General features: G+C 37.8%; 1 protein-coding gene and 1 long non-coding RNA gene across 12 annotated transcripts in view; one reads left to right on the forward strand and one right to left on the reverse strand.

Moving 5' to 3' along the window:
* Nucleotides 1-22,772, forward strand: part of LOC126940490 (uncharacterized) — a 247,711-nt gene that overhangs the window by 30,129 nt on the left and 194,810 nt on the right. The window lies entirely within an intron of this gene.
* Nucleotides 1-22,772, reverse strand: part of LOC126940421 (phosphatidylinositol 3,4,5-trisphosphate 3-phosphatase TPTE2-like) — an 88,165-nt gene that overhangs the window by 21,518 nt on the left and 43,875 nt on the right. For all 11 annotated transcript variants that reach the window (XM_050766297.1, XM_050766296.1, XM_050766293.1 and 8 more), the window contains 6 exons: nt 22,631-22,730; nt 22,421-22,484; nt 21,615-21,679; nt 5,561-5,621; nt 4,666-4,747; nt 4,474-4,562 (listed from right to left, as the gene is read on the reverse strand). In XM_050766297.1, coding sequence (XP_050622254.1) covers nt 4,474-4,562; nt 4,666-4,747; nt 5,561-5,621; nt 21,615-21,679; nt 22,421-22,484; nt 22,631-22,730 — 461 coding nt within the window. The remainder of the gene's footprint in view (nt 1-4,473; nt 4,563-4,665; nt 4,748-5,560; nt 5,622-21,614; nt 21,680-22,420; nt 22,485-22,630; nt 22,731-22,772) is intronic.

Genomic DNA, 22,772 nt, shown 5'->3' on the forward strand with positions numbered 1-22,772 from the left:
AAAGAGACAAATAATCCAGGAGAAAAATGGGTAAGAAAATTTAATAGTTACTTTACAAAAAAGGATATCCAAATACTTAATAATCTTAAGAAAACTTCCTCAATCTTATTAGTAATTACAGAAATACAAATGAACACCACCATAATATGCCATCACACAAACACCCAATGGCTAAAAATAAAAATACTCAGAATTGCAAGTATTGGGGAAGATATGGAACACTTCGAGTGTACAATACCAGTGGAGTGAAAATTGGTACAACTGTTTTAGAAATAGGTGACATTATCAAATAAAGTTCAAGATTAATTACCCTAAGACAGAACTATTTCAGTCTGAGGTATATACTCAACAAAAATATAGCCACATATGCAACAAGAAATGTGTATTTTTAAAAGCAGCATCATTGGGCCAGGCGCCGTGGCTTACCCCTGTAATACCCCCATAAGCTCTTTGGGAGGCCGTGGTAGGCAGATCACTTGAGGTCTGGAGTTCGAGACCAGCCTGGCCAACATGGTGAAAGCCTGTCTCCACTAAAAATACAAAGCAGCCAGGCATGGTGGCAGGTGCCTGTAATCCCAGCTACTCCAGAGGCTGAGGGACAAGAATCGCTTGAACCTGGGAGGCTGAGGTTGCAGTGCAGCGAGATCGTACCACTGCACTCCACCCTGAGTGACAGAATGAGACTCCGTCCAAAAAAAAAAAGCAGCATTATTTATCATAGTAAAAATTGGAAACAACCCAAATGTAAAAGAAAAAAAAAAAGAGATTCCATTTGAAGTCACAATTTGTGTAGGAATGAATTTTTGAAAATATATGCAAAGACATGATGAAGAAAATATAAAATATTATTAAAGAATGAACAAAATCAATCACATGTATAACTTAATATCACAAAGTTGTCAGTTCTCTCAAGTTAATCTATAAATTCAATGTAGTTCCAATGAAAATCCTAAACATGTTTTATAATGGAACTTGACAAAATTATTTTAAAATTTAATGTATGAATAACGTTCCAAGAAGAGCAAGACAATTCTGCCTTATCAAACTACAATATAAAGCTACAATAGTTACAAAAGTGTGATATAGAGAACTTAGAAACAATTTTGAATATTTGTAGAAACTTGGTATATGATTGAGAGGAATTACAAATAAATGGAGAACAAAATAGCATGCAATTGATGGTGTTAGGACCATTGGCTACCTATATGAAAAAAAAAAACTTCCCCCAAATTTCAATTAGATTAAAGACCCAAATATTAAAAATGCAACTTGAAGATTTTTGAAGAAATGTAGAATATCTTTACTACCTCAGTATAGGGGTGAATTTCCTAAACATGACAGAAAAACATGAAATACATACACACACATAGACTAACACATTTTACTATATTCAAAATTACAAACTTCTTTCCTGCACAATGTAATCCCAGCACTTTGGGAAGCTGAGGCGGGTGGAACATTTGAACTCCAGGAGTTTAAGACCAGTCTGGGCAACATAGGGAGACCCTGTCTATATAAAAAATACAAAAATTACCCAGGTGTGGTGGCGCATGTCTGTAATCCCACCTACTCAGAGGAGTTGAGGCGGGAGGATCACTTGAGTACAGGGTGATTGAGGCTGCAATGAGCCGAGATTGAGCCGTTCTACTCCAGTCTGGGTGACAGAACGAGACCGTGTCTCAAAACAAAACAAAAATTTACAAACTTTTATACGACAAAATAAATCACAATCAAATTTAAAAAAAACACACACACAGTGGGAGAATATACTTGCAATACTAAGAGAAATTGACATTCAGATTCTTTAAAGAACTCGTATAAATCAATAATAAAATATTTCTACTATCATGATACTACTGGTAACCTGCAGGCAGCAACCAATCAGAAGACAGCAAGACTAATACGAATGAACATTTTAAAAAAGAGGCTTCTCTGGTGCATACCAGCTGGATATTCTCTAAACAACCCCAAAAAATCAACAAAATATTAAGTGAACACTTACATTATGCAAACCCCTTCTCAGCAAAAGTTTTTAGAAAAAAGTCAAATTTCAAATCCTTCAAGCAAGGAATTAGCATTAGTTAATAGAAAACTGATGCTACTGCTTGATAATAACGTTTTTGTTTGAGCAATGTGAAATGGCCATTTTTAAACCAAAAGATGGTTAAAAAACTGGCAACTTCAAATGATTCAACCTCTATCTTCTTAATTTAACTATGGTATTGTAAATTGCCAGTTTATACAGAATATTCAAACCTGTAGAGCTAAACACTGAACCTGTATATTAACTAATGGGCTTGAAACTAGTTCTCAATAAGACTAAAACTTCATTTTACTGAATTATATAAGTCAGTTTACAGTGTTATGTTTTCCTGGAATTTGATATAAAAATGGTTTTACAGCCCTCTAAGAATGTAATTCTTCATGTTTGTCAAAAATTGTGAAATATCCTTACATGATTATTCAAAGCCTAAACCTGAATGAGAAAATCTAACTGAACTTAAATTGTTTGGTTTTACAAGTGGCTTTTCTGCCCATTTTAACCCCACCAATATAAACTTCTTTGTATCATTACACTAGAAAAAGTCCAGTATAATTTTTGAAATAGCATCTCTGTGTTGTTCCCTTAATCTAAAAGATTCTCACCAAGTTTAAGAACAACCTTAAATAAAAACAGATATATTGACCAATGGAACAGAATAGAAAGCCCAGAATAAATCCACCCATTTTTCAGCTGATCTTCGACAAAGGTGCCAAGAATCCACGATGAGGAAAGGACAGTCTCTTCAACAAACAAAACTGGGGAAACTGGATAACCACTTGCGGAAGAATGAAATTGCACCCTATCTCATCCAGTATACAAAAATCAACTCAAAGTAAAGACTTAACTGTGAAACTTGAAATTGGAAAACTACTAGAAGAAAACATAGGGGAAAAGCTTCTTGACATTGGTCTGGGCCAAAATTTTTTGGATATGACTGAAAAGCATAGGCAAAAAAAGAAAAAATAGACAAATGACATTGTATCAAACTGAAAAGCTTTTGCACAGCAAAGGAAACAATTATAAAGAGACAACTAACAGAATGGGAGAAAATACCTGCAAAGCATATATTCGAGAACAGGGTAATTTTTTTTTTTAAAAAAAGGAACTCAAGCAACACAATAGCAAGAGAACAAGTTACTTGCCTAAAAAATGGGCAAAGAACCTGAAAAGATATTTCTCAAAAGAAGACATATGAATGGCCAAGAGGTATACGAAAAAAATGCTCAACATCATTAATCATCAGGAAAAGCAAATTAAAACCACAAAGAGATATCCTCATACCTGTTAGGATGGTGATTAACAAAAAGACAAAAGAAGAGTTGGTGAGGATATAGAGAAAAGAGAACCCTCTTGTACACTGTTGGTGTGAGTGTAAATTAGTAGTTATTACGGAAAACAGCATGGGGATTCCTCAAAAAACTAAAAATAGAACTACCACATGATTTGGAGATTCCACTTCTGGGTATATATCCAAAGGAAATGAAATCTGCACTCCCATGTTCACTGCAGCCTTATTCATAATAGCTAAGCTATGGAGTCAATCTAAATGTCTGGATGAACGGATAAAGAATATCTGCTATATATAAATAAGAACATACTATTCAGCCTTAGAGGATATCCTATCACTTGAGATAATAAGGATGAAACTGGAGACCGTTATGTTAAGCGAAAGGAGCCAGGCATAGAAAGACAAATATTGGATGTCTCACTTATTTGTGGACTCTAAAAAAGTCAAATTCATAGAAGCAGAGAGTAGAATGGTGGTTACCAGGGGCTGGGGGGGAACAAAAAGGAGGGATTGTGGAGATGTCAGTTAAAGGATGCAAAATTTCAGTTAGACAGGAAGAACAAGTTCAGGAAATTTATTGTACAACATGGTGACCACAGTTAATAATAATATAGACTTGAAAATTACTGAGAGAGTGCAATTTAAATGTTCTCACCACAAAAAAGTAAAAAGTATGTGGAGTAATGCATATGTTAATTAGGTTGATTTAGCCATTTTACAATGTTTACATATATCAAAACATCATGTTGTATGCCATAAATATACTTTTTATTTGTTAATTTAAAAATAAAAATAGCAGCCTTAAATAAAAGTACTCTGACATCCAAAATTAAAGACTTTGTATTTTGAGAGCTATAAACTGGCAAACGAAAAATAAAGATATCCAAATAGTAGAAAAACAAGGGAAAATATGCTCAACCCTCCTTAGTTCTTTTTTCTTTCCCTTCCTTATCCTCTCCATATCTCCTACTCTTGTTCCTCTCCTCTTTCCTTTCTCCTTCCCTTCTTTCAGTCTTAGAGCTAATATTTTTAAATGCTAACAATTACTAATACTTAATAGCAACACATACCTTGTTCTTGTGCTTTACATGTATTTACATGTCTTTAGAACGGGAGGAATAAAAAGGAAAAACGTTATTACCTTTGCCTCCTTTACAGTGAATCACTATGATGTTTTCAGGATCTTGAGCCAGCCACTCCTCTACTTCCTTGGAGAATGCTACCATCTCCCTGATTTCAAGTTTAGGATTTTTAGTTGAATTAAAATATTTTCAAAAAATCAAGCCCAATATATTTAGCCCCCTTCTGATAGTCAACATAGCATAAAACTTACCATAGAGTGGGGACATTATGATCATCAATCATGATTCTACTGACCCTATTATGGAAGTGCTTAGGATCATAAGCTCTTTCACCTAAAATAAATAACATGTATGTCATATCTCTCTATATAATAACACAGTAAATGAAGTTATGAATCATATAAAATATCTTATTAGAAATTCCCTATCCATTTCAAAAGGAGCTTTCCAAGTTGCTCCTGCTGCTCTAAATAAAATAAACTTAAGGGTCTCAAAAACAGAAGGATAGTAGTGGATTATCCATCTCACGTCACCTAAACTCAACTTATTTTGGTTTAATAGGTGTAATTTTTAACTTTCTAGCAGACTATTCATTATATTATTGCAGGGTAGTTAGAAACCACGCAAGAGGCAAATGTAGCTGGCCAAAATGATTGCCCCCAGTCTATTGAGTATACAGGTAGAGGAAAAAAATTAAGACAGAGTGGTAAGCTGGGTTGCGACCGATTTTCTAAAGAGTTTTTTTGCTTTTTTCCCGTCTGCGGCCCTGCTCTCATCATAACCCACTGCTAATGGGTCAGGGACTCATTTGTTAAATTGTCTATGTCCTCGTAACACAATCTGGCAGGAAAAACAGACAGATTTTCCTAAACCTAGTATCGCCAGAACAGATCTTCCCTAAAATGGTTTGCCTCCACTCCAGCCTCATTAGTCCTGCCAGAGCTGCCTCCTTCATAAGGGTACTCTGTGCTCCTGGGCTAACTCTTTCTACCAAATGGGGCCAGTCCAAGATAGGGATTTTTAAATTCCTTCCGCACCAGCACCAAATACTTATGATTAAATGCAATGTAAAAAGCAAAATCATCTTCTTACATTCAGTAATCTGTTTTCTATCTACAGTAGCAATATACAGAGTAATGTACATACTGCATAGATTGTAGACTCGATAGTGGTTTGGATGTTTCTTGTCTAGAAACTGTACAACTTCCTAAAACAGAGAAACACATATTTTACATATTTGCATGGCACCAACATAAGCCATTTCCTAGGAGGAACCTAAAATGGTTATTACTTTTATTACTTTGTCTCTCACTAGCATCTTTTAGGGGAGACTCAGGGAATACAACGGGTATGCCAATTTCAAGTTCTAATCCACTGTGGTTTTTCAAATAGTCCACAAATATGTTTTGACTACTCAGAGTAGCCTCTATTGTAAATACATACTGTTTAAAGCTATCAGAAAAGTACATTAGATGGTTAACGAACTTTAAGTAAATTTGTTCCAAACCATTAATTCACAGTTAATGTGATTTTTATTTAAATCTAATTCATATTGGTTTTTATTTAAATTTAATTCTGAATAAGTATGTCTTTTAGATAGTGATTTGAATATTACATTCTACCTAAGCACTATGTAAGCAAATAAATGCAAAAAGTATTACAGTACGATTGTGTGTGTGTATGCATGATAGAAAAAGACAAACATATTATATCAATTTATAAATATACTTTTTTGGTAACTATATCTTTTTTTTTTTTTTTTTTTTTTTGGAGACTTTTTTCCCAGGCTCAGTGGCGCGATCTCGGCTCACTGTTCTCTTAGTTTTTTAAGTAGAAGGGGTTTCATGTTATAGTCTCGATCTATCGTGATCCACCCGGTAAGTGTGTGTGAGCCACCGCGCCCGGCCTGTGAAGATGTGTGTGTGTGTGTGTGTGTGTGTGTGTATGTATAACCTTTCCAATGAAAAACAAATAGTAGTTATTATTTGAAATATAGTTAATATAACTACATGAATCCAACAATATTTTCAGGAAATATATCTTTCTGAAACATACACACATACACACACATATGTATATATCTCTGTGTAACAACAAAAATGACACAAAATTTCAAAAACTGATTAGTATGGTACCCTCAGAACAATGTTTACTGGCTTAATATTGAGGAAAAATAAAATTAAGGCATCGAAGTCATCCATTTATTAAATTGGTTATCTATGTTAGGAGGAAATAATAAATCAAAAAGATGAATACCCTGAATCTGCATAGTGGCAGAGGGGAAGGATAAAACATTTCATTTCACATACTTCAGAATTCATGCATTTTCTTACATAAAATCCATATAGGTTTAGAAATTATGTATTAAAAACTACAACTATCTATCAGAAACTTAAGTGAATTTTAATCAATTCTTTGGATGAGGAAGAACTAAAAGTGTTGAATCAACGGAAGATCAATAGCCTTGGGTTTGGCTTCATAAAATTCTGAAATTTCTGTTTAAAAATGCTATAATGAACAATAGGGGAAAATATTTTTTTCAGAAAAATGGACTGTTGGGGACTATATCTAGGATAATAAATTAATAATTCATTAACAGCAACTTAAATATTACTCCCTCACCTTATAGATAAATGGGCCAAGGACATAAACAATCCATAAAAGAGAAAATCAAACTGATTAACAGCCTACATAAATATTCAGTGTCGCCAATAACGAAGTCAAAACAACAGGACATGACCTTTGCACCCATGAAATTAGCCCTTTCTCTTTTAATGAGAAAATCCAATGCTGGCAAAATAAGACATGACATTAAAAACTTTGATTTATTGTTGATACAATAATACAATTGCTCTTGGATTTGGCAATATATATTAAGAACCCTAAAAATACTCATTCTCTTTAACTAGGTAAGTTCACTTCTAACAATCTGTACAGAAAAAGCCTTATGCTCAAAGATATTTGTTGCTGTATTATTGATAATAGTGACACTTAAATGTCCCACATTAGAGGTTAATCATAGCACTAATGAAATACCATGCAACCATTAGAACACTGTCCTGTTCTTCATTCTCTCAACCAGTAAATATCTCAATGCAGTAATTTATGTGCAGTCTTCTTTAGTATACATATATAGAAAAACAGCTGGCGGGTGTGGTGGCTCATAGCTGTAATCCCAGCACTTTGGGAGGCTGAGGTTGGTGGATCATGAGGTCAGGAGTTCAAGACCAGTCTGGCCAAGATGGTGAAACCCAGTCTCTACTAAAAATACAAAAATTAGCCAGGCACGGTGGTGGGTGCCTGTAATCCCAGCTACTTGGGAGGCTGAGGCAGGAGAATCTCTTGAAGCTGGGAGGCGGAGGTTGCAGTGAACCGAGACTTGCACCACTGCACTCTAGCTTGGGTGACAGAGCAAGATTCCACCTCAAAAAAGAAAAAAAAAAAAAGAAAAAAAAAAAAACAGGCAATATTTGCTTTTTCGTGGGAAGACAAATATCCCTGGAGGGTTAAACTTTAGGGATTTTCTGAATCCCCTTCCTAGTTTTCTCAATGTCTAAAATTAAATTACATATATATATACACATATATATGTGTGTGTATGTGTGTGTGTATAGTTTTTATAATTATATATGTGTATATATACTTTTAATAATTATATATATATATATATATAGACTCAATATATTGATGATTTACTGCTGTGTTTCCTGATCTAAGTAGTTTACTGAAGGCTCCAAATACCTCTTATTCAAAGGTGAAAAGGGACATAAAGAATCTAGAGAAAAGGTGAACTCTGCAAAGAATCTACATTTTTTTGGTCACAAGCTGTCACCAGATGGATAGTTTCTATTTTCAACCAGAATAAAGAGCATTCAATTCTACCAAGAACAGAAATTAAAAGATGGCTAAGAAGATTTTAGGACTGTAGGTAATTGTATATCTCATATCTCAGCCTTTGCATGGGCTTACTAAGTTTAAAATTTCTGATGCAACTTCCTTGTGATGCAACAGTAGAAAATACTACTCTGTGAAAGCCTTCTTGCAACAATCTCCACCTTCGGGTTTTCCTAAATCTGCTCAACTCTTCTCTCTGCCTATCTTAGTACATTCCTTGATTTGGAGGCAAAGGTACACCCTCTGTACCTGCATGAAGTGGCAGCAGTGGCCAAACTTGTTGATGCTTCCACCACAGTGCTTGTGTGTCCACTAACTCTATGGGTCCCACATCTCTAAAGTTTCTGCCACTTCAAGGCAGCATCTGACATTTCCCCACTAGTAAATTTACCACTTATGAAATTGTAAGGTCTGCTTTACATATTTAATATTGTTTGAAATGTAACCCTGCAAATTTATTCTCTTTTAAGAATAAAGAGGAATCGCATGACTGTTTAGCATCCTCTCAGGAGTTAAGTATACCCGGATTTGAATCATGTACCTTTTAGTCAGCCTTGATTTAATATACACCGTGGATGGTTCTCAAAAATGACAAAGGCATTCCAAGCGCAGGATATGCTGTTGTCATTGAACATGCAATGACTGAAGTGCTCCATGGCCTAATTCTCGGCCTGTCCAGGTAGCTGAACTAGTAGCTTAGATTTGGGGCTGCGCTCTGGCAAAATGAAAGACTAAATATTAACATGGACAGTAGATTTACTTTTTGGGTGGCTCATGATTTGTGGCATTTATTGAAACACATGATTTATTACCTCCTTTTTGGATACTCTCATTAAAAATGGTAAAGAAATCAGTGAGCTATTAGTACTTTGTCAATGCCCTAAGGAGATAACAGTTTAATAACAGATAGAAACCAATAGTCTAGCGATCACCCCACAAGGAAATAGTAATGTCTTTGTTTTGATTTATATGCTAAGTGAAGTTTTTGGCTTTTAAAAATACCCCAGCTAATATTAAGTGTTGCCAAATTGATATTAGGCACCACCAAAACTACTAAAAGAAAACTGACTCAATTTAGACATGCCATAATTAACTCACAGTTATTAGCTCAACTGGCTTTAAAAATCAATATTAGCAATCAAAAGATGCTTTACCCATAAAGATGGAATTTGGGGATGGCTGCCCTCAAGTGGCATGACCCATCCAACGGACCCTGGTCACGTTACTCCATGACTGTTCCCATTATGGGAGAGGAAAAGTAATTCCACCTCAAATAAATAGTTTGAAACAATTTTCAAAATTGGCCAAGGGTGTGGTAGAATCATGTCTTAGCTGGGAATAGCATAACCTGGGTGAGATGTGGGTCAGATCCTTCTCTTCAAGGTCTTTGGGTATTTACAAATGCATTTTTATACAACTGCTGAAGCCTTGTGTTTCTGACTATATAGTAGTTATTTCTTGTAAATATCTGCATGTATAAAAATGCTTTCCTGCCTGAGAAAAAGGTAGAATGATTCCATCAGTGGTCCCAATTCTTCATCTTTTCCTGAATCCCAGCCTTCACATTTCACCTTGTAGTGCCCTTTCACTCTAAATTTTGGTTCTATTATGTGAGTTGACTTGGTCAATGGGATGTCACAAAGGAGAGGCCTGCAAAAGCACTTGTAAGATTCACTCTAGCTCTTTCCTTTTGCCATTACCCTGAAACATATCCATCATATTCATCCTGATGGAGGATGAAGATGAGTTCAGCAGATAGGAGTTATCCAAGTCACCAAAGCTAAGGTAATTGTAGACCAGGAGACAAAGACATTTCAAGGAAAGAAAATTTCATATCACTCATGCACATAGATGAAAAGTTCTAAATAAAATATTAGCAAACAGAATCTAGTGGTATATAAAAAAGACAGTATATTAAGACCAAAGGGAGTTTATTCCAAAAATAAAAAAGGTTGGTTTAACATTTGAAAATCTCATTAAGGGAAAAACACAAAAACATTTTGATTACCTGATAGATCCAGAAAAAATATAGAATCTACTCAACAATTCATGATTCAAAACTTTTAGCAAACTAGAAATAAAATGGATTGTCTTAATCTGGTAAAGAATGACTACAAAAGCCTATAGCAAACATCATTTCAAATAGCGAGGTATAAAATTCCTTCCACCTGAGTTTGGGAATAAGGCAAAGCTGCCTCCTCTTACCATTTCTATTCAATATTACAGTGAAAGTCTTAGATAATTCAATAAGGAAAGAAAAAAGTATAAAAACTGGGAAGAAAGTAGTAACTTTATGATTGTATACATAAAATCCCAGGGAATCTACACATTAATTATTAAAATGAATGTGTGAATTTATGAGGGATGCTAGATATAAAGTTAATATACAAGGCCAAGTGTGGTGGCTCACATCTGTAATTCCAGCACTTTGGGAGGCTGAGGTGGGAGGATTGCTTGAAACCAGGAGTTCGAGACCAGCCTGGGCCAGTGAGACCAGTGAGACTCCCTGTCTACAAAAATTAATTTTAAAAAAATTAGCCAAGTGTGGTGGTGCCTGCTTTTAGTCCAGCTACGTGGGAGACTGAGGTGGGTGAATTGCATGAGCCCAGATGCCACTGCACTCCAGCTGTGGTGGCAGAGCAAGGTCCTGTCTTAAACAAACAAATAGAAAAACATTCCATGCTCATGGAAGGAAGAATCAATATTGTGAAAATGGCCATACTGCCCAAGTAATTCATAGATTCAATACCATTCCCATCAAGCTACCATTGACTTTTGTCACAGAACTAGAAAAAACTACTTTAAATTTCATATGGAACCAAAAAAGAGCTCATATAGCCAAGACAATCCTAAGCAAAAAGAACAAAGCTGGAGGCATCACACTGCGTGACTTCAAACTACACTAAAAGGCTACAGTAACCAAAACAACATGGTACTAGTGCCAAAACAGATATATAGACCAATGGAACAGAACAGAGACCTCAGAAATAACACACATCAACAACCATCTGATCTTCAACAAACCTGACAAAAACAAACAATGGGGAAAGGATTCCCTATTTAATCAGTGGTGCTGGGAAAACTAGCCATATGCAGAAAACAGAAACTGGACCACTTCCTTACACCTTATGCAAAAATTAACTCAAGATGGATTAAAGACTTAAACATAAAACCTAAAACTATAAAAATCCTAGAAGAAAACCTGGGCAATACCATTAAGGACACAGGCATGGGCAAAGACTTCATGACTAAAACATCAAAAGCAACTGCAACAACAGCCAAAATTGACAAATAGGATCTAATTAAACTAAAGAGCTTCTGCTCAGCAAAAAAAACTATCATCAGAGTGAACAGGCAACCTACAGAATGGGAGAAAATTTTTGCAATCTACCCATCTGACAAAGGGCTAATATCCAAAATCTACAAAGAACTTAAATTTACAAGAAGAAAACAAACAACCTCATCAAAAAGTGAGTGAAGGACATGGACAGACACTTCTCAAAAGAAGACATTTATGCGGCCAACAAACATACAAAAAAGGCTCAACATCACTGGTCATTAGAGAAATGCAAATCAAAACCACAGTGAGATACCATCTCACACCAGTTAGCATGGCGACCATTAAAAAGTCTGGAGACAACAGATGCTGGAGAGGATGTGGAGAAATAGGAACACTATTGTGTTACACTGCTGGCTGGAGTGTAAATTAGTTTAACCATTGTGGAAGACACTGTGGCGATTCCTCAAGGATCTAGAACCAGAAATACCATTTGACCCAGCAATCTCATTACTGGGTATATACCCAAAGGATTATAAATCATTCTACTATAAAGACACATGTACACATATGTTTATTGTAGCACTATTTACAATAGCAAAGCCTTGGAACCAACCCAAATGCCCATCCATGATAGACTGGATAAAGAAAATGTGGCACACAGACACACCATGGAATACTGTGCAGCATAAAAAGGAATGAGTTCATGCCCTTTGCAGGGACATGGATGAAGCTAGAAACCATCATCCTCAGCAAACTAACACAGGAACAGAAAACCAGATTCTGTTCTCACTCAGAAGTGGGAGCTGAATAACGAGAATGGACACAGGGAGGGGAAAAGGGTCTGTCGGGGGTCGGGGGAAAGGGGAAAGAGAGCATTAGGACAAATACCTAATGCATGCAGAACTTAAAACCTAGATGATGGGTTGATAGCTGCCACAAACCACCATGGCACATGTATACCTATGTAACAAACCTGCACATTCAGCACATGTATCCCAGAACTTAAAATTTAAAAACAAAAGTCAATATACAAAAATTAAGTGTGTTCCCATATACCAATAGCAAATAATTAGAAAATGAAGATATTCAAATATCATTTAAAACAGCATAAAAACTTATTGCCTGTAATCCCAGCACTTTGGGAGGCCTAGACGGGCGGATCACGAGGTCAGGAGATCGAGACCATCCTGGCTAACCCGGTGAAACCCCGTCTCTACTAAAAAATACAAAAAACTGGCTGGGCGAGGTGGCGGGCACCTGTGGTCCCAGCTACTCAGGAGGCTGAGGCAGGAGAATGGCGTAAACCTGGGAGGCGGAGCTTGCAGTGAGCTGAGATCCGGCCACTGCACTCCAGCCTGGGTGACAGAGCGAGACTCCGTCTCAAAAAAAAAAAAAAAAAAAAAAAAAAAAACAACTTATCAAATGCCTGGAAGTAAAACTAACAAAAGATGTATAGGCCAGGCACGGTGGCTCATGCCTGTAATCCCAGCACTTTGGGAGGCCAAGGCGGGCAGATCACGAGGTCAGGAGATCAAGACCATCCTGGCTAACACGTGAAACCCCGTCTCTACTTAAAATACAAAAAAAAAAGAAAGAAAGAAAGAAAAAAAAATTAGCTGGTGTGGTGGCGGGCTCCTATGGTCCCAGCTACTTGGGAGGCTGAGGCAAGAGAATGGTGTGAACCCGGGAGGCGGAGCTTGCAGTGAGTGGACATCACGCCACTGCACTCCAGCCTGGGCAACAGAGCGAGACTCCATCTTAAAAAAAAAATGTGTAAAACCTGTACACTGCAAACATTGCAAAAAGAAGTCAAAGAAGACATAAGTAGAGAGATATATTATGTTCATAAGTTGGAAATCTCAATATTTTTAGATGTCAATTATCCCAAATTAAGCAATGTAGTCAATGCCCAAGTCAAAATACTACCTGTGTGTGTGTGTGTGTGTGTGTGTGTGTGTGTAAATTGCCAAGATGATTCTAAAATGTACACAGAAATTAAAAAAATCTAGAAGAGCCAAAATAGTTTTTAAACTAAGAAGTACAAAGTTAGGGGACTTATACACAAGTTTTCAAAACTCACTATAAAGCCATAATATTTAAAACTGTGATCTGGACTTAAGAATAGACAAGTCTTACAAGACCAAGACCATCCTGGCTAACAAAACCCCGTCATAAAAAAATAAAAAAACTAGCCGGGAGAAAGCTACTCGGGAGCTGAGGCAAGAATGGCAAACCTGGGAGGCGGACATGCAGTATCCGTTGGGCAACAGAGCGAGACTGAAAAAAAAAAAAAAAAAAAAAAATAGACACGTCATAATAAAAGGAGAAAAAGCAGAGAAACAAACCTATACATGTATGTTCACATGATTAGCAATGAACACACCTCTGCAATTGATTGGGGAAATTATGCTCTTAACAGTAAATGGTACAGGAGGGATTGACAGCTATATGAAAAACATGAATCTTGGTATTTTCTATCTTTACAACAATTAATCGGAGATCAGTCATAGACCAATACATTGACAGAGGCATTGGTTACATGCATATATACTTATATATAATATCATCAAGATATACACTTGATTACTGCAACTTACCATATTTGCTGTACCTCAATAAAAATGTGATTATATATTTTAGGTTCAGGGGTACATGTGCAGGATATGCAGGTTTGTTATATAGGTAAACATGTGCCATGGTGGTTTGCTACACAGATCATCTCATCCCTACATATTAAGCCCAGCACCCATTAGCTCTTCTTCCTGAGGCTCTCCTTCTCCCATCCCCTCCTTCCTGACAGGCCCCACTGTGCATTGTTCCCCACCATGTGTCCATGTGATCTCATTATTCAGCTCCCATTTACGTGTGAGAACGTGCAGTGTTTGGTTTTCAGCTCCTGTTGTAGTTTGGTGAGGATAACAGCTTCCAGTTCCATCCATGTCTCTGCAAAGGATGTAATGTTGTTCCTTTTTATGACTGTACAGTATACCATGGTGTTTATGTACCACATTTTCTTTATCCGATCAATCATTGATGGGCATTTAAGTTGATTCCATGTCTTTGCTATTGTGAATACTGTTGCAGTGAACATACACGTGTATGTATCTTTATGAGATGTGATTTATATTCCTTTGGGTCTATACTCAGTAATGGGATTGCTGGGTCAAATACTATTTCTGCCTCTATGTCTTTGAGGAATTTCCACACTGTCTTCTACAATGGTTGAACTAATTTACACACCCACCAACCGTGTAAAAGCATTTCTTTTTCTTTGTAACCTTGCCAGCATCTGTTGTTTTTAGACTTTTTTAACAGTAGCCATTCTGACTGGCACGAGGTGGTATCTCATTGTGGTTTTGTTTGCATTTCTTTAGTGGTCAGTGATGTTGAGCTTTTTTTTTTTTTTCATAGTTTTGTTGACTGCGTGTATGTCTTCTTTTGAGAAGTGTCTGTTCATATCCTTTGCCCACTTTTTAATGGGGTTGTGTGTTTTCTTCTTGTAAATTTGTTTAAGTTCCTTGTAGAATCTGAATATCAGACCTTTGTCAGACAGATAGATTGTACAAATTTTCTCCCATTCTGTAGCTCTTTAGTTTAATTAGATCCCATTTGTCAATTTTTACACTTGTTGTAATTGCTTTTGGCATTTTCATCATGAAATCTTTGCCCATGCCCATGTCCTGAATGGTATGGCCTAGATTTTTCTTCTAGGGTTTTTATATTTTGGGGTTTTACATTTAAGTTTTTAATCCATCTGGAGTTAATTTTTGGATATGGTGTAAAGAAAAATCCAGCTTCAATTTTCTACATATGGCTAGCCAGCACTCCAGTATCATTTAATAAATAGGGAGTCCTTTTCCCATTGCTTGTTTTTGTCAAGTTTGTTAAAGATCAAATCGTTGTAGGTGTGAAGTCTTATTTCTGAGTTTTCTATTCTGTTCCATTGGTCTATACATCTTTTCTTGTACTAGTACCATGCTGTTTTGGTTACTGTAGCCCTATAGTATAGTACAGTTTGAAGTTGGGTAGTGGGAGCCACCTGCTTTGTTCTTTTTGCTTGGGACTGTCTTGGGTATTGGGCTCTTTTATTGTTCTATTGTTCCATATGAATTTTAAAATAGTTTTTTTTTAATTCTGTGAAGAATTTCAGTAGTAATTTAATGGGAATAGCATTGAATCTATAAATTACTTTGGGCAGTATGGCCATTTTCGTGATATTGATTCTTCCCATCCATGAGCATGGGATGCTTTTCATTTTTTTGTGTGTCTTCTCTGATTTCTTTGAGCAGTTGTTGTTGTTTTCTCTGTGTTTGATTTCTTTTAACAGGCCACTCTACCATAGTGCTTCTGCAGTTTGCTGGGGGTCCATTCCCGACCCCAATCACCCAACTTTCTCCCGTGTACCTGGAGGTATTACCAGTGAAGGCTGTGAAATAGCAAAGATGGCAGCCAGCTCCTTCCTTTGGAAGCTCCATCCCAGGGGGATACTGACCTGTAGCAAGTCTACATACACCTGTAGGAAGTGGCTGGAGACCCCTGTTGGGAGTTCGTACCCAGTCAGGAGACATGGGATCAGGGATCCATCCAAAGAAGCAGTCTGGCTGCTTTTTGGTAGAGCAGGTGTGCTGCGTTGTAGGGAACCCTTCCTCCTCCTGACCACCTGTATTTTCCATAGCTGGCAGGCAGAAGTGGCTGAGTCTATGAACTGCAGTGATGCCAGCTGCCCCTCTCCACCACCTGGGAACTCAGACCCATCTGAGGTGGAATCCAACCTGCTGCTGTTGGCTGATTAGGATTCCAAGCCATTGGGTCTTAACTTGTGAGATATCGTGGAAGTGAGCTGGCAGAATGACGCTGCTTGGCTCCCTGGATTCAGCCCCTTTCCAAAATATGTATGGACAGATTTCCCAACTTGCTGTGGATCTCGGGGCCAGATTATGTAAAACGCCTGGGTTTCTGTGTGTGCCTGAGCAGCTGATCTGCTGAGACTCCACACAGCTCTGTGTATCAGACACAAAGCTCTGGTGGCATGGGCTTACAAGGGGATCCCCTGATCCATGGGTTGCAAAGATCAATAGGAGAAGCACTGTCTCCTGAGCAGGATTGGACAATCACTCACTGCTTCCCTTGGCTGGGAGTGGGGGTTCCTTTGGCTCAATGCTGCTCTCGGCTGGGCCATCGCACCCTCTCGCCACTTTTCTTCATTCTCCATGGGGCGAGCTGTTCTTCCACTCAGTCCCAATGTGAGAACCTGGATATCTCAGTTGAAGGTGCTGAATTCACCTGCCCCTTTTCATTCCTCTTCGTGAGTGCTGGGGAATGCAGCTGCTTTTAATTGGCCATACTGGATCACTCTAAACATTTCTCTTTTAGTCCTTGTTCTTAATTCCTATAGCCCTTGGTTTATCATTAGTTTCTTAATAAAATAACCTGTCCACATTCTCCAGTCATGGGATGATGATTCAGGCTGGGGATCCAGGCCATTTTCTGAAAAGTTGCTGAACTTGCGGCCTTGTCCTGTTCACACCTGAGCCAACACGCTGCAGAGAGGTACTCCTTCCACCTCTTGGCAACCGAAGACACAGCCCTTGATAATTATAGTTTTATTGAGGTATAATAAGTATTGTAAATTACATAAAATTAAACAGTGACTTTCACTTGGCATTTTACAGTAAACAGCATTATATGTTTGAAATTAATTTAGTCATCCACGGAACCTAAAGCAGTATGCTGCCACTATAATTTAGGATCTCGGCCGGATGCGGTGGCTCAAGCCTGTAATCCCAGCACTTTGGGAGGCCGAGGCGGGCAGATCACAAGGTCAGGAGATTGAGACCATCCTGGCCAACACGATGAAACTCCATCACTACTAAACAAAAAAAATACAAAAAAATTAGCTGGGTGTGGTGGCGGGCACCTGTAGTCCCAGCTGCTCGGGAGGCCGAGGTAGGAGAATGGCATGAACCCAGGAGGTGGAGCTGCAGGGAGCCAAGATTGCACCACTGCACTCCAGCCTGGACCACAGAGTGAGACTTCATCTCAAAAAAAAACAAACAAAAAAAAAAATAAAAACCGGCCGTGATTCTTTACAATTCCTTCCACCAGGAGTTGGAGTCTATTTTGTACTCTGAATCCAGACTGCCAGTATAATTTGCATTGTCCAATAAAATGGGATAGAAATAATATTATACTAATTTTGAGCCTGGACCTTAAGAGGATTTACATTGTTTTTCTTGCTGCTCCTGGTACTCTTGCCACTGCCATCATGTGAACAGGCCTGAAGTAGCCTACTAGAGAATGAGAGACCACATGGGACCATTCAGCCAAGTCATGTTATTTTCTTTTCTTTCTTTTCAAAAATCTGCTTTTTACAGCCGGGCACAGTGGCTCACGCCTATGATCCCAGCACTGTGGGAGGCCGAGGCGGGCAGATCACAAGGTCAGGAGATCGAGACCATCCTAGCTAACACGGTGAAACCCCGTCTCTACTAAAAATACAAAAAATTAACCAGGCATGGGGGCGGGGCGCCTGTAGTCCCAGCTACTTGGGAGGCTGAGGCAGGAGAATGGCATGAACCCGAGAGGCAGTTTGCAGGGAGCCGAGATTGTGCCACTGCACTCCAGCCCGAGTGACACAGCGACACTTCGTCTCAAAAAAAAAAAGTCTCAAAAAAAAATTTGCTTTTTTCATTCTTTAAAAAAATTTTAATTGGCACATAATACTTGTTCATATTTATTGATATAGACGGTAGAGTCTCCCAGGCTGGAGTGCAGTGGCCTGATCTCGGCTCACTGCAAGCTCCTCCCGGGTTCAATTCTCCCGCCCTGTGTAGAGATGGGGTTTCACAATAGTCTCGTGATCCAAAAGTGATCACCTATGTACAACGTGTAATGATCAAATCAGGAAAATCAGCATATCCATCACCTCAAATATTTATCATTCTTTGTGCTGGGAACACTCAAGAGCCTCTCTATTTAAAAATAGACAATGAATTATTATTAACTGTAGTCATCCTACAGTGCTATAGAATATCAAAACTTATTCCTCTCTATAAGTTGAAATCTGACATTTCTTTTTTGATTTTCTGTCTAGATGATCTGTCCACTGCTATGAGTGAGGTGTTATGGGGTGTTGAAGACCCAACTGTTACTGGATTGGAGTCTGTCTTTCCCTTTAGATCTAATATTTGCCTTGTTTATGTGAGTGCTCTAGTGTTGGGTACATATATATTTGCACTTATTATATCCTATTGCTAAGTTGATCCTTTCATCATTATAAAATGTCTATCTTTGTCTCCTTATACAGTTTGACTTAAAGTCTGTTTTATCTCATATAAGTATGGCTACTCCTGCTCACTTTTGGTTTCTGTTTGCCTGGAATATCTTTTTCTGTCCCTTCACTTTTAGTCTGCGTATACCTTTACAGCTGAAGTTAGTTTCTTGTAGGCAGTATGCAGTTGGGTTTTTTGTTTGTTTGTTTTATCTTGGCAACCAACTCTATATCTTTTAATTGGGAATTTGATCTGTTTACTTTCAAAGTTACTATTAATAGATGAGGGTTTATCCTGTCATTTTATTCTTTTTTTTTTTTGGTTGTTTTTTTATCCTGTGTTCTTTTCTTCCCCTATTTTTTTTTTTAATCTTTGTGGGTTGGTGGTTTTCTGTAGTGATAAAGTTTGATTTCTTTCTCTTTCTTATGTATTGCTCTACCAGTGAGTTTCATAGTTTTGTGTTTCTCATGATCGTAATCATCCTCTTGCTTCCATTTGTAGAACCTCCCTTAAGCATTCCTTGTAAGGCCAGTCTAGTGGTGATGAATTCTCTCAGGTTTGCTTGCCTGGGAAATACTTTATTTCTCCCTCATTTCTAGAGGATAGCTCTGCTGGGTATAGTATTCTTAGTTTATAGTTTTTTTTGTTTTTTTTTCCTTTCAGTACATTGATTATATCATCCCATTATCTACTGACCTGTGAAGTTTCCACTGGGAAATCCAATGTTAACCTAAAGGAGTTTCCTTACATGTGACTTGATGCTTTTTTCTTGCTGTTTTTAATATTTCCTTTTTTTTTTGACAGTCTCACTCTGTTACCCAGGTTGGAGTGCAATGGTGTGATCTCAGCTCACTGCAACCTCCATCTCCTGGGTTTAAGCATTTCTCATGATTCAGCCTCCCAAGTAGCTAGAACTACATGTGCATGCCACTACACCTAGCTAAGTTTTTTTTGTATTATTAGTAGAGATGGGGTTTCTTTAAGTTGGCCAGGCTCATCTTGAACTCCCGGCTTTGTGATCCACCCGCCTCAGCCTCCCAAAGTCCTGAGGTTACAGGTGTGAGCCACTGCACCTGACCAATATTCCGTCTTTTTGACTTTTGAAAGTTTGACTGTTATACAACTCAGAGAAGACCATTTTGGGGTTGATTCTATTTGAGAACCTTCGAGATTCCTAGATTTCAGCCATATCTCTCCCATGTCTGTTTTTAAAGCTCTTGATTTTATATATATATATATATAATTTTTTTATTATTTTATATATTTATATTTATATTATATATATATATATATAAAAAAATTTTTTTTTGAGACAGGGTCCCTCCCTGTCTACCAGGTTGCAGTGCAGTGGCATCATCTCAGCTCACTGCAACCTCCACCTCCTGGGTTCAAGCGATTCTTGTGCCTCAGCCTCCCAAGTAACTGGAATTATTAGGCATGCACCAACACACCTGACTAAATTTTGTATTTTTTTAGAGATGGGATTTTGCCATGTTAATCACTCTTGTCTTGAACTCCTGGCCTCAAGTGATCCACCTGCCTTGACCTCCCAAATTGCTGGGATGACAGGAGTGATCCACTGCATCTGGTCTCTTGTTTTTTTTATTTTATTCCTAAATTCTTCAGCTCCAAGATCTCTGTTTGGTTTTTAATGACATCTATATCTTTCTTGAATTTCTCATAAGACCATAAATTGTTTTTCTAATTTCATCAATTTGTCTATCTGTATTCTCTTGTACCTCATAAAGTTTCCTTAAGATAATTATTTCAAATTGCTTCTTAGTCATTTGATATACTCTTAACATTTAGGGTCTGTTAATGGGGAATTATTGTGTTTCTTTGGAGGTGTAATGTTTCCTTGCTTTTTATGTTTCTTGTGGTCCTAAATTGATTTTTGCACATCTGGTGGAACAGGTGCCTTTTCCAATGTTATGGAGCTTTCATAGAGAAATATTGTTTCCAATAGTTGTCTCCTAGTGTTCACTGAGTAGGGTGATTTGACTTTGGTTCTAGGTGGCTGCAGTAATATAGTCTTCATGTGACTTCTTTGGCTGTAATCAGCATTTAGAGGTGTCTCTGAGTGCCTCAGAGGCCTAGATGGTGAGTGTTTGTGGAGACAGTGGTATGGCTTTTCTTGGGGTGGGCGCCATCAGTCGGATTAGTTCTAAGGCCCTAGAGGTATGCATGCTAGGTGCAGTGGCTTTGCTAGTGGTAGGGTGGTGCCACCAGCAGGGTGAGCACCAGGCAGGCCAGTCCTCAGGGTCTTAGAAGTGCATGTAGCATATGGCATCTCTGTTGGTCAGGAGGATGGGGCTGTTGGCAGCAGTGGGTGCCAGATGGGATGGGCCTTGAGGGGTGCATGGAGCATGCAGTGGCTCTGTCCGCTGAGGGCAGCCAAGTCATTTTAGACTAGCCAGTGCTCAGATGACTCAGTAGCTGCCCACAGATGCGTGAATGAGCTCAGTTGAGAGAGGCAATCCTCCCTGTGAGCACAGAATTGAACAGTTAAGCCCATCTCAAATTCACAAACCATAGGATCATAAGCCAAATAAATAGTTGCTGGTATAAGCCAGTAAGTTTGGGGGTGGTTTGTAACCACTGGTACAATTGTAACTGGTATCAATCCATGATGATTGTTTTACTTGAAAGAGTACCTTCTGGAAAGAATATTGACATTTCTGGGTCAATATTAAACTTTTGACTACACAGTCTACATTCACTGAGAAATGAGTATTTTTAAGATAAACACGCTTACCTTAATTGGATTCCGATAGAAGGACTGGCCTCCAGAAGATGGAAACGACATAGCGATAATACGTTCTGGAAGTCAAAATCATCACTATTACAAACATCATTATAGATTTAAAATAACATACAAAAATTAATTTTATATGATCAGACTCCATTTTCATAGAAAAATAAATTTTAAGATTGAGGTTGACAGAAAAGAGCTAATACTCAGGATAATCAAGATAACATGTTAAATTATCCAACATAATGACCACTAAGCTGGCACAGTGTTCGTAAGACTCCACCGGTTCAAACCATATGCCATGTACTTATGTTGGCCTCAGTCTGAAGTTCTCCCTGTTCTTGGAATTTATTTCTTAAATACCAAAGAAAATCCAAGAATTGTGGGCACCAGTAATGGTGGGAACTCCCAAAGTGCTTTGTAGCCCTCTGACTCAGAAAACCTGAGATCTACAAAGCTGGGACCTCATTCTCTGGGGTTCTAGGAAGAGAAGCAGTCTCTCTGGGATCCTTGGGATTCAGGATAACTACTAGAACTTAATAAACTGAAACTCAAATGGAGTCAGCTGAAAATCCGTTCAAGTTCCTGTGCTGCAATCGAGTAGTCCTGAATTGAGATGACATGGAAATCTTCTTTGCCAGAGTTAAAGCACAAATATGTCACACTATCACAGTGGCATAGCATATAGCCTCATGAATAAAGAATACTTTGAATGAATGTGGCTTAGACAAGGCGAAAACAAAATAAAAATATAATTACAAGAAAAAGTGAAGTTAATCTAAGTAAATCAACAGTTAAGTGTCACAAACCAGTAATATAAGTGAGGTCTAGGTCAAATCCATCCCTTTTGTATCGCCTTTTGTTTCCTGAAACCTGAAAGTTTAAAACCATTATTAGTTTGTGAAACATAAACCAACATAAAAATAAAGGACATTATACAGTATAGAAATCAACCCTTGCCAATGGGTCCCAAAACACAAAATATTTTTCTGAATCATAAGCATGTTTTACCCACTTACCAGCCTTCTTATCAGCTTTCCAAGTTGTCTTTTTAGATGAGCCAGATGAAAAACTCTTATCAGAATGATAAGTCGTAGAAGTCGAAATAAACGTGTCCATCTAAAAATAAATTTAAAAGATCAATTTTTGCATCAGAAACAG

The sequence above is a fragment of the Macaca thibetana genome, chromosome 17 (assembly GCF_024542745.1).
Source record: "Macaca thibetana thibetana isolate TM-01 chromosome 17, ASM2454274v1, whole genome shotgun sequence".
Taxonomy (NCBI): domain Eukaryota; kingdom Metazoa; phylum Chordata; class Mammalia; order Primates; family Cercopithecidae; genus Macaca; species Macaca thibetana.